A 13,356-nucleotide genomic window follows, 5' to 3' on the forward strand; every position below is an offset into this window, starting at 1 on the left:
AGCCTCGTACAATTATATTTAATAAATCGTTGTCCTCCGGTATCTTTGTTGACGACTGGAAATTTACTTCCGTTACGCCTAAATTTAAGAGTGGAAATAAAAACAATGTTAGCAATTACAGACCGTTTTCGAAGCTTTCGTCTGTCTCAAAACTTTTTGAGATAACAGTGAATGATAAGTTATATTTTGCTGTCAAAGACCTAATATCTATCAACCTGCATGGTTTCGTTGCAAGTCGCTCCACTGTCGCTAATTTGTCTATTTTCAATGATTACTGCATCTCAGCCTTCCAGAACAGATCTCAAGTTGATACAATTTATGCAGACTTCTCTAAAGCGTTTGACTAAGTATCGCACCGAATACTCTTGTCGAAGCTTGCATCATTGGATATACACTCCACGTTTTTGTCGTGGATCAAATCATATTTGTCCAACAGGCACTGCGTTGTAGCCGTTGATAATACGACATCCCGTGCATTTATTGCGTCCTCTGGTGTCCCACAGGGAAGTATTCTAGGACCCCTTCTCTTTATACTCTGTATTAACGATATTGGTTCTTGCTTTTCTTTTGCTGAACACTTGTTGTATGCTGATGATCTTAAAATATTTGCGGTGATTAACAGTGTTAGGGACTCTGAAAAATTGCAAACCGACTTGCACAATGTCCGAAGCTGGTGCTATTTAAACCGTTTGTCACTAAATATTATCAAATGCTTTCGAAATTGTTCTGCATTTACCAACCCACAAACTCTCAAAACATTGTATTGTGCTTTTGTTAGATCAAGATTAGAGTACATATGCCGCTGTTATTTGGAGACCGTACCAAATAGGTCTGTCTAATCGGATTGAGAGAGTTCAGAAAGTCTTTCTTCGTTTTGCGCTCCGATCTTTAAACTTTTCTGAACCTGTACCATCGTACCGCTCTCGATGTTTATTGATTGACTTAAAACCCTCTTGATAGCAGATGATCTATTCTATCGTGCTCATTTATTATTCGTATCATTTCTGGATCTATTGATTGTTCTTCCCTTTTAAGTAAATTTCAATTTAATATATCCAATATGAGGCTCCGACAGTACGAAACCTTTAAAATTGGCCTCTCGAGAACCAACTATGGGGTGAATGTTCCGATTCCTAGGGCATGTGCAAATTTAAATATGTTTTTCAATTCTTCTGGTGCTGATTTTACATGGCCATATGACATTTTAGTCAATCATCCTAAATATTTCTTTTCTTAGTAACTACTAAACTATTGTACATTAGTTTAATATAGTCTGTAAGAATGTATCCATTCAAAGACAATAAATAAATAAATAAAATATTTTTACAATAATAATAATAAATAAATAATTGGCGCGTACACCTCTGTTAGGTGTTTGGCCGAGCTCCTCCTCCTATTTGTGGTGTGCGTCTTGATGTTGTTCCACAAATGGAGGGACCTACAGTTTCAAGCCGACTCCGAACGGCAGATATTTTTATGAGGAGCTTTTTCATGGCAGAAATACACTCGGAGGTTTGCCATTGCCTGCCGAGGGGCGACCGCTATTAGAAAAATGTTTTTATTAATTTTGCCTTCACCGAGATTCGAACTAACGACCTCTCGGCGAATTCCGAATGGTAATCACGCACCAACCCATTCGGCTACGGCGGCCGCCGTATTTACTATTTTTACAATAGTCTTAATGAATTAACTAACTATCTGTTACTTTTACATCAGCGAGCCGAAGGTCCTGCCAGTCAGTGCTCCTTTTTTACATGTAAGAATAATTGTATTATTATTTCACGTCTTCAAATAAATAAATAAATACAGTAAAGTCGTGCGCTTACGCAGTGATAGGCATATAAGCCACACACATGATAAAGTTAAAGCCGAAGCATAGCTTAATACTCATAAGTCGTGCTTTTTGTAATCAAGCTTTAGAGCTTTTCGAAAATTGAACGAGCTTTAAGAGTTTGTAAAGCCTACAATAATCAGTATTGTTAGTCAACTCCAATAATCAGTATTTAAGCTTCACTCTAAAAAGCCCAACTTCATCGTCGCTGGATTATAACACTTGGCGCGAAACTTTAATAGCAATAAATATGTAGACGAGTGTAAGCTAAGTTGGTGGCAAACATTGGTTGCTGAATTAAAGATAAGTAGTCGCTGAACAAATGGCCCAGATGGAAAATCAAATGATTTCAAGTAGTATGCGAATCTTTATAACCAGCGAAGAATAGGGCTGAACTTTTGAATTTCAGATTTCGTTAATACTTAGTAATTTTATTGTATCTGGTTTTTTAAGAGCTTGAGAACTTAAAATGATCACACAAAACGGAAATATTGTTGAAATGAATTTTTTTATAATATTCTGGTAGATAATTTCAAATCAAGGCATATATATTTTTTGTTTTTAATGTAATATTCGGATTATGTGCCTCGCAGTTACGATTTACATGGTCCATTACATCAGTCCAATTTGTAACTACTATTTCCAATAAATCTGGCCGTGTGGCGTCAATGGTGGTTTGAAGATTGCAATAAATGGGTTGCTAAGCGCGCTGTGTGGCAAGTTGTGTCGTCTTGTTGGAACCAAATTTTGTAAAAATTCAGTCCGCATAGCTCGATAGCGCTCGACAATCACCGTAACTGCAGCTCCTTCCTCATTTCTAAATAAATAAGGACCAATGATGGCGACAGTGCTCTATGAACATCGCGTAAAAAATGATTTTTCCAAAGTAAATTTCCACAATTTAAAAGCGCTGTTCTGTCATTGGAAGATTCATGATGACTTGCCAAACTTTTGGAACGGAAATGTAAATATAATTTGCTATTTTCAGCTGTCAAACCATGGTTCTCGATATCGGTGGTTGTCATGCAGCTATAAACATACCTGATATTTGGGGGGTTTTAGGGGAATGTCAAACGGTTTTGCGAAATTTGAATTTTTGTCCAAGTTACTGATAAGGAAATATTGCTATCATATTCTGTCAGAAGCTCTCATCTCAGAATTTATTGATCCTATACAAAATTTTTGTTAATAAGAATTTTAGGGAACGAACTTAGATTTAATTTCTTTAAATTTAATTCTTTGGAATGGCCAAACATAATTTTTCTATAATTTTTTTCAACTTATTTTTTGTTGTTGTGTTTTTGCCGCAAGCGAATGCCATAGCCATATCTAATCTAAAAACCATAGATATGTACACGTTTTCATTATAGTTGGAAGTGGCCTTAAGCATTGGAAAATATTTCTTTTAGCTCACACATTAAAATAGAAAAATATCATCGCGAGTGCATGGCGATAATGTTTTGTAGAAAATGTTCGTAGCTTGCCACTACCATGTTGGCCGAACCATATAGACGGAAATTTACAAATTAATTTATCGATAAAGTTGAAACCATATTTTTATTAGGTAAGGTTAGATGCCACTCAGGCCACGAAATGGATCCGTTGTGAGCCGTAGTGGCTGCGCTACACTTCCCCTTCTAGATTGAACGATCCTGAGCTTTTGACAAAGCGTAAAAGGTTGTTGATATCTAAAGTTTATAGATTAGCTAGAATTAGGATCTTAAATATCGGTTCCTGCTTCTGGCTAGAACCGGGCACGTGCAAAAAAGGTGTTGAGCTGTTTCCAACTCCTCCTCATTCCTGCAGCTACGACAGAAATCATGCATGTAAACGCCTAATCTCCTTGAGAGATTTATAATATTCTTGGACAGACATAAATTTTGCCTTGACCATATTTGCCTAGCGATTTTACAGGTATTGGCACTAATCCATCTTTGATTTACAGAACAGATTAGTGCGTCCATAACAATAAGCTTACAAGTTGCGAGAGGTACCCCCCTAAAATTATTTATGTTTGGAATACAGGTACCTTCTCTTGCAAGTTGGTCAGCCCAATAGTTCCCTGGTATATTTCTGTGGCCTGGAACCCAGCATAAGATAATATGATGTTGTTTGGCCATCTCATTAAGAGATTGGCGACTTTTTAAAACACTCCTTGTTGTTATTTGGAATGCATCCATCTATATTAAGGCATCCTGAATAGCGTTTAGTTCCGCTTGAAAAACATTACAGTGATCCGGTTGTTTACAGAACTCACTGATAAAACGCTCTTCGCAATAACACCCTGATTCTACATCAGTATCCATTTTAGATTCATCCTTGTCTATCTTAACGGGTGTGTTGCTTCTTCAAGCCGTTCCAGTCTAGAAGATATTTTCATTAAGAAATTCCTTTCGAAACAGAGAATGTGAGGGTGATAATCACAATCACTGGGTATATCCATATAGGAGTCTCAGATGATTGAATGTCCATATATGGCAGTCTTCCATTGTAAGCTCGGTCTGAGCCCGAAAGAAGAGATCCAAGGGTGGCAGATGTAGCATGACATCCAAAGTCATGGATGGCGTGGTTTTCATGACGCCATATATTGCTAGTTCCGCTGATCTCTGCACCTTTTTCAGTAATCTAGAATAGGTTTCTTTCAGCATAGCAAGTCACCAGACAACATTTCCATATAGAAGAATGGGTCTAACGACAGCAGTATAAATCCAATGAGAAACCCTAGGTTTAAATTCCCAGGTCTTATCTAAAGCTCTTTTACAGGCAACCATATTTTTGTACTTATAGCTTTTCTTGCATGTAGCAGTTAAGTTCCAACTTTAACAAATATCTAGTTTTATAACTTAAACAAAAAAAAAACAACAAAATACGTGTCTAAAAAAAAATAAAATATATTTAACCATTTAAAAAAAAATACATTATTTATTTATTGTTTTTACGGGAAATATAATCATAAATTAAATATTATATTAAACAATCAAGGAAACTATCACCGAAAGCGCCCTGAAAAAGAATATATACCAATATATTAAAGTTCATTCTCTACAATTTTTTTCTAGAAGCAATAGATTTTGATATGAAAATTCTTGAAAAAAAGATGGTTTAAAAATTTTGATTAGCAATTATTTAAAAAAATATTGAAATTTGGTAAACCTTGTGGCGCAGTGCTACAAAACCCCAAATGCGATAAAAATACTGAGTATGAACAAAATCTGAAATTCAAAAGTTAACGACCAGGTAAGACCATATTAAGAGTAAAACCTTCATAAGTAACTTCTACGGCTTGGTCACCTTGAAACAAGTAGATAAACATTCAACATTCAAAAGCCATCCCAAACTCCTCTCTTGATAGGACCTTATTGTGCTATAGCAATTAGTTTAGGTACATTTTTTAGAATATTCGAACTTAAACGCTCATAAGCCGTAGCTAAATAAAAGGAGCCAAGATGTCCGGTGAAAACAAAGCAACTGTGAGGCCGGAGATACCATTTCAGAATCTTCCAGATAACTCCGATTAGACTTCCAATCAACAGTGCTAGCTGCGACTCAAACGCAAATTTTAATGGAGCCGATTCGTCCGTGTCAGATCAAGCATAACCAAGAAACCCTTCTACTCTACTCTGCCTTGCTAGCTCATAGGATATTCATGTAACTAACTATTCATCTAACTAACTAACTACCCATTTAACTCTGATAGCGAAGTAATAAGAGGCAATTGAGCCGGAGTTTAGGCCTTCTCTGATTAATTTCGAGCGCATCATTAGTGAACCTAAGGCATTCATTAACTACTCCCTATGAGAATAAATATTCAACACCTCAAAAGAGGAATCACAGTAGTTAGCGGACAATCGAATTCTTCTTTGATAGAAAAATGCTGTGGCGACTCAGAGCCTAACCTTAAGCTTGATAGGGAGTTCCTGGCAAAGTACTCTCTCAATAGCCTTTCTATCCAACCTCGAAGCCAAATCCAGGTTGGTGGGGTCCTATTTCCAATATTTATTTTACTTTTTTTCTAGTGTCTAAGAATTTGAAGTGTCCATAGCGTCTTGATGTTGTTCCACAAATGGAGGGACCTACAGTTTCAAGACGACTCCGAACGGCAGATATTTTTTTATGAGGAGCTTTTTCATGGCAGAAATACACTCGAAGGTTTGCAATGCCTGCTGAGGGACGACCGCTATTAGAAAAAACTTTTGCTTTATTTTGGTCTTTCGCCAAGATTCAAACTGACGTTTTCTCTGAATTCTGAATGGTAGTCACGCACCCATTCGGCTACGGTGCCCGTCGTTAAATATTATCACTTTATTAATTTAAACGTTTCAAGTTCTTAGTTTTATTGTCATGAGAAAGCACGCGAGTAGTACCATTGCTGGCAGCATCACAAAGTGGAGAGGGAGCATCAAAAGGAAGGAAACAGTGCTTCTGACATATTGCTTAGCAAGATAGAGTTACCAAATAAAAGAAACTGATAAAAGGTAGCAAAATTATTTTGTAATTAGTAGAGGCGATCACTGGTTATTGGGTGATCGGCACTCATGCGGAGAAGCTTGGAATTCCGTACAACCCCCATTGCAGAAGCTGTAGGGATCCTGCAGAGAAAGAGACTGTGGAACACTTTCTCTGCAAATGTCCGGCTCTGGCGGCTAGGTGCTTGAGATTCCTCTGCGTCCCCTTTGGGGATGACTTGATGAAATTATCCAGCCTAGATCCCTTTTCTCTCCTCCGCTACATCAACAGCGCTGGATGGCTGTAGACGGTTTTATCTCCTCCCTTAATCCTTTCACAGGTAGTGGTCCACATTATGGTATCGAAACGGCACGTAAGTGCTACTTGTAGTGTACCTGGGGTACTCTTGCCATCTTACCTACCTACCTACCTAGAGGCGATAGTCGCTATATATGCAAGCTTGTCACGACAGATAAGTTTAACGGCCGTTTTTCCACCAGAGTTCCACCAGACGAGGTCACCACTCCACCCCACATTTTCCTGCTTCTTCTTCTCAGTCCTTTCCCATATAGTTAATGGATCTTCATGATAGCTTTCTCTCCTCGATCAGACTCACATAAGTCTAAGATCAGACTAATAAAGCAACAGCCCCCAAGTACCAAATAGCAATGGGTGTAAATCACAGAAAATCTTCTTTGAAGAAGAAAATACAATTTGATTTAGCTAATAAAATTAAGTATTTTTATATACCTAAATATTATCTGCTTCAGTTCATGAAAATATTGCGCCCCCCAGCAAGACGTTTCTTCGACGGGGAGTAGGCGAAAATCACTACAAAGCACGATTTCTCATCCGTTTATCTAAATAAACTTTACAATTTTAGCAGCGACATTCTAACCTTTCAAGAGTTTGCTATGCCACATTTACAAATTGTGCCCGCCAAGGTCGTTGTTTTATGCTGACGAAAGTTGCACTTACAAACTTTTTTTTATGGGAATTTGCAAATACCGCCAGCACACACAACATGGCAAATGCCTGTGATTATGTTGCACGAATAGAGCTATTGTCGTTCAGCGAACAAATTTTTGGCTTGCTACAAATGTAATGTTGTGTCAGACATGCGGCAGACACTACGGCAGAAACCAACAAAACAATATTAAAATCGGTTGCCAACCTATTGTTGAATTTTTCTTTTCGAATTGGTGGCACCTCGGTGAGTGGGCGGTGTGGGTGCAAAAATCAAATGCTACTTAACACAACATTGAATGCCACAAATGAGGGCACAGCTGCTTTTACAATTAGTTGCTTAACAGACTTAGGCCAATGTTGGTAGTGGCAAATGTTAATGTTGTAAAAAGCTTTTGATTGCCCATAATTAAATGCATTTATCGTCTATAATTATGAAATATTTCGATTTATATAATTTATTCTTAGCGAAACCACAACATTTTTCTACGCGCGTATGAAGTTATTGGAGTTTTATAAGCGCTTTGCGTCAGGTGAATGAAGTTTGAACTTTTAAGTTCGTTGCTTGAGTCTTTTGTGTACGCGCCGTTACGCGCTGGGCAAAGCTGTATGCGATCATTTGAGCGTAAGGCTAAAGATACTGAATTGGCTATAGTTCAATAATTTGTGATTTATTAGTTTATTTTGCCAGCAACGGATCTATGCTTGACTGGTAAAATTTTTGCACATGATGTTTTTTTCTAATTTCGTTTTAATAGTTTATTAAAATATGCATAAAAATATATTTAGCATCGAGTACGTGAAAACAAAACATACAAAAATGTGTTAGCGCTCAGTAGTCAAAACTGCGCTTCACCTTATTCTGCGCACTGACTCCAATTGGTGTTTGTACTTAAGTCATTTTCATTCTTGCAAGATGAATAGGTTTTCAATTCACCCAAGTCAGCCAAATATATTTATTATTGTATAAGCACTCTTTAGCCTTTTCCACATTCCAGTCCAGTATAATTCACATTATTTGTACTTAGTTTGCTCGCTATACTCTACTTATGCAAGAAACCATGGCCATAGCCATAGCTCAGACCATAATGACCTAGGGAACCGTAAGATGGCGCCGCATATACAGCTGGAGCGGCATGTACTACAGGAATCGATTTGTATGATGCGTATGAGGTAGCCAATGGGGCGATGGTCTTCACCACAGGTGCAGCCACGATGGGCGCACTGTAAGTCTTCACAACTGGTACAGTAGCCACGACGGCGGGTGCTTGATAGGCTGGGGCAACAATGCCGCTGTAGCCGCTGTAGCCGTTGTAACCCAAACCATGACCAGCAAGTCCATAGCCACCAAGGTAACCGGCAGAAGCTACAGCGCAGACAGCAGTGAAAGTGACGATCTGAAAGTAAATAAAATAAGAAACAATTTGAAAAATGGATTTGCAAGAGAACAAATATGTTACAACAACAAAAAATTAATACTTTTCGATGAATTTTAAATTATGTAGACAACACTGTCAGAAAAAATCAAACTTTTACCAAAATAAAAAAAGAATCCGAAAATGGTTTCTGGTAGCGAGGATAGAAAACCATACACCTATGATTCAAAATTTACGTAAATATTTTATTTAAGAGAGGTCAAAGTTTTCACACTTTTGCACATTTTTAGGGTAAATCGGTACAGGCAACTATATTACCCTTACCTATATTTTAGATGGAAGATATGCTCAGCAGTTCTATGGAAAAACAGCAAATACAAATTTTTCATCATTTTAAGCCTTCTCAATGGATGGGTTTTGTGTGGGAGAGTGCATAGCGTTATGCCCTTCTATGGTTAGAATGCACCACAAACATTTTTGTCAAAATATTCGACTATAAGTCTTTTAACACAGCAAAGCATAAAATGCAACTTGAGCGCCTGAAATAATAATTTTTCTACTACGCATTATCGTTAATTTTTAACAGCTCTTTTCTGGCGGTCTTGTGAGTCTTCTTCATATAGCAAAGGCCCGCCAAGCCTTTATATAGAAGAAAAATGCAACACCAAAATTGAATGGTGCTATAAAACTTCATAATCGTTATTCCTTTAGAACTCTAATTTAATTTTAAAAAAATTTTCAAATTTGTTGCATTTATTTCAAGTATGCACAAAGTTTAAAACTTGGTATTATATAATTTTTGTGGGACTGGATTTTCATAAAAAAATTATTAAAATTATATATGAAAAAATAAGTTGCCAAAACTTGTCAATAAGTCCCTGTGATCAACCCGAGTGTTGCTTAACGCAGTGTACATTTTTCGCAAATACATGTCGCTAGCCTATTTATAAAAATAAATAAATAATTGGCGCGTACACTTCTGTTAGGTGTTTGGCCGAGCTCCTCCTCCTATTTGTGGTGTGCGTCTTGATGTTGTTCCACAAATGGAGGGACCTACAGTTTCAAGCCGACTCCGAACGGCAGATATTTTTATGAGGAGCTTTTTCATGGCAGAAATACACTCGGAGGTTTGCCATTGCCTGCCGAGGGGCGACCGCTATTAGAAAAATGTTTTTATTAATTTTGCCTTCACCGAGATTCGAACTAACGACCTCTCGGTGAATTCCGAATGGTAATCACGCACCAACCCATTCGGCTACGGCGGCAGCCTATTTATACATTAGCATAAATCTGTATTACATTTCTCCCTTAAAATCAATATTCTTTAACACACAATGAAACTATATTTTGCACACCAAACACTTCACCAATATAAAAAAAACTATACATTTAGTCCTTTACATCCTTGCACTGCTTACCAATTTGAACATTTTGTTTGAAGTTAAAGTTTTTTTGTTGAAAATTTAAAAAATTCGAATTTGCGAGCTGGCAAAAAAATAACGAGATATGGTTAACCACAAATGTTGTTATGCCTTAACTCTGCAACTATGGCGGATATTTATACACAAATATCAAAAATAATTCTGCCATATTGCTACAAAAGCACCAATAAACAATATTTTGCGACATAAAGAAAAATTGGCATATTGAAAGCAAATGAGGGGCAAAATCATATTCAAAACCGCTACGAAAGTGTCGTTTCAACCGACAAAATAGGTAAATAGCAACAATAGAGCTATATTCTACAAATGCAAAAAAAAAGCAACTACATACAACAACAACTCCGGCAGGTGATGCGCGCAGCTTGGGAGAGTGGCGCGTCTCTGCTACATAAATATGTAAAGCAAAAAAAAAAAAACGAACATCAACAAGCCGGAGATAGAATATGCGCGCATGCGTTGAATAAGCTACAAGCTGCTAGTTTAGAGCGACAACAACAACAACAACGCCAAATAGCGTAAGCCGGTCCACTTGGCATTGGTGATGATCGGCGTCAATTAAAATCACTACTCTATTTGTAATGGTAATTTTATTGGCTTCATTTATGTTAGCCTTAAAACTCAACAATTGAATTAACTATAATTTTTGTTGAAGTGTTTTTTTTTTTTTGTTTTTTTAATATCCATTCAAGCAGTCAAATGTGAACAGGTCGTTTTTTGAATTCACACACCGGAAATCTTTGGATAAGACTCAATTTATTTTTGCTCAATGCTACTTATGCTTTATTTTGAAGCTAATCCGTTTTCATTTTCAGCCTTTGCCTAATTTCATGCCTAAAATTACAGTTCCAATGCCTTTTGTGCACCAACTACTTATAAAGCGAATTCACAGTCGAATATACTAAATTATGCGTTAGTGCACTTTTACATACTTTTTCTCAATACAACTCAAGCTAATTTTTGTTTTGTCGAACAAAAAGTTGTTTTACATCCGTAAACAATAGGCCGGGTCGATTTGTAGGGAGGCAAAAAAATCGCCCATTGCTCTGTGAAAATCATATTCTTGGGATCAAGATAAGAAACTTTGCCGAAGGAACCGTACCTCTAAAACGAATTCTGATGTCCCCAATTTGGGTCGAACTTTTTAGTTTCTTTTCTCTTGTAAAGGCCAAAAATGGTGATATTTTGAAATGATTGTATGGGGAACCCCCCAGTGGAGTTCCAGGGCGTGTGCCACTGGCATGGGTGGATCGGTCGTCCAAAGTTAGTGGGGGTCGGTCATACATTTGGACTCGATTGGAGCACTCTAAATGGGTCAAAGTGGGATTTTTCGTTCGACCCAAATTGGGGGACATCAGAATTCGTTTTAGAGGTATGGTTCCTTCGGCAAAGTTTCTTATTTTGATCCCTAGAATACGATTTTCACAAAGCAAAGAGCGATTTTTAAATCGACCCGTCCTACTATATGAATTCAACCCATACTTAGTCCTTTTAGCGTCTTTGGTTGGTAAACAGAATGCAGGTAACACAGCTGTGCGGCTTACCGCATCTAATCACTGAGTAGACTTAAATGGTTACACTCGGTCCGGGTCCAACTAATCCTGTTGACTATTGTTTGAATGAACCATATTTTAATAGCTTATTTAGTACTAGAATTTCGGCTAGACGTGAGTGGATTGACAATATACCTGGTCGGAAAAACTACTTACGACGCTTTACGCTCAAAGCTGCACTATAAAATTGGCTTTGGTGCCTACTGTAAGAAGTCCAAAGTAAGCGTTTCAGCTCGTCTTTCTAATCACTGTAGTGAACTTCAGGCTGAAATTCTAGCCATTAATGCGGTAACAGTCTGGTTAGGCAAAAATGTGACTATCTTTAGAGAAATTAATATCTATTCTGATAGAAAAGTGACAATTAAATCTCTTGGTAGGATTATCCCTAATTCCGTTAATGCTCACAAATTTAATATGAGGATCAGAGCATGGTGGGAAATACCAGGGAATTGTAGCGCTGACAAATTAGTGAGATACGGCACCAGCACTCGGCTTTCTCTTGGTATGAAGTTTGTAAGCATAGCTCTCCCGACCTACAAACGGCGTGGTACAAGTAACATAGCCACATTGCCGATATGGGTTGATGGTCTGCCATGTAACGCTACAAAAATAATTTGCCAAAATGGAACATCAGGCGCTCAAAGGTGCCACTTCTTCGGTCAAGGAAACACGTTTCTATGTTAGTCGGTTTGTCCACGGGCCACTGTGCCCTAGGTCGACATGCTCAGAGATTGAACGTACCTCATTTTGACTATTACAGAAGCTGCCACAATGAAGAGGTGACATCTTCTCTGCTACTGTCCTGGGTGGCATGACACTAGATTTATATATTTTGGATCATCGTTCTTCACTGATTCTGACGACCTTACAGATATACAGGGTGGGCCATATAGCCTTTGCTTTTTGAACCACCTATTTTTTTGAGAATGGTAACACAAATGGCATGTCATTTGACATTTACGAAATGGGACGATATACGCTTGAACAAAATTGGGAAATATTGAAAACCTATTTCCAAAGTGGTGAGTCCTCTTCTTCTTTTCTGATGAAGCTCATTTTCACATCGGTGGCTACGTCAATAAACAAAATTGTCGGATTTGGGGCTCAGAAAATCTACACGATACTGTAGAGAAGCAAATGCATCCACAACGAGTCACTGTTTGGTGAGGTTTTTGGTCTGGCGGCATCATCGGGTCATTTTTTTTCGAAAATAAGCGAGGAGCCGCGGTTACAGTAAATAGCGAGCGTTACCGTGACATGCTCAACGAGTTGTTTCCAAAAATTGAAGAGGATGACATGGATGACATTTAGTTTCAACAGGACGGTGCAACTTGTCACACTGTCAAAGTTACACTCGAACTTTTGGCTACCATTTTTGAAAACGAATAATCAGCCGAAATGCACTTTGGATGAGCACTTTGCGTTACCAGCAAAATTGCAATAAATATAAATTTTTGCTGATTACAGAAAAAAATTCCAGTAGCCAGTAAATTTTTACTGATTAATATTGATCGCTCTCTGTCTTACTCCCAACGAAGCTGGTGTGAGGATGATTTTTAGATAAACCACATACATTATTGTATGCAAGAGCTTCGAAATGAAAATATTTATTGGGCCATTAAATCACTTATCTCTTGTGGCATTTTTAGCGCCAGTGGGTATCAATCAAATTTTAATCGTACTATAATTTAATCAATAAAAATGTTACTGGCAATGCAAATAATCAGTAAGTTTTTTTTTAATTA

The 13,356-nt window shown here is 37.6% G+C and overlaps 1 protein-coding gene across 1 annotated transcript; it reads right to left on the reverse strand.

Moving 5' to 3' along the window:
- Positions 1 to 7,873: 7,873 nt before the first annotated feature.
- Positions 7,874 to 10,134, reverse strand: LOC128861086 (cuticle protein 64-like). The gene is made up of 2 exons (XM_054098972.1): positions 10,038 to 10,134; positions 7,874 to 8,640 (listed from the first exon to the last, which is right to left on the reverse strand). The coding sequence occupies exons 1-2, from the start codon at positions 10,047 to 10,049 to the stop codon at positions 8,287 to 8,289; spliced, it is 366 nt and encodes a 121-aa protein (XP_053954947.1). The 5' UTR covers positions 10,050 to 10,134; the 3' UTR covers positions 7,874 to 8,286.
- Positions 10,135 to 13,356: the final 3,222 nt, after the last annotated feature.

The sequence above is a fragment of the Anastrepha ludens genome, chromosome 4 (genome assembly GCF_028408465.1).
Source record: "Anastrepha ludens isolate Willacy chromosome 4, idAnaLude1.1, whole genome shotgun sequence".
Taxonomy (NCBI): domain Eukaryota; kingdom Metazoa; phylum Arthropoda; class Insecta; order Diptera; family Tephritidae; genus Anastrepha; species Anastrepha ludens.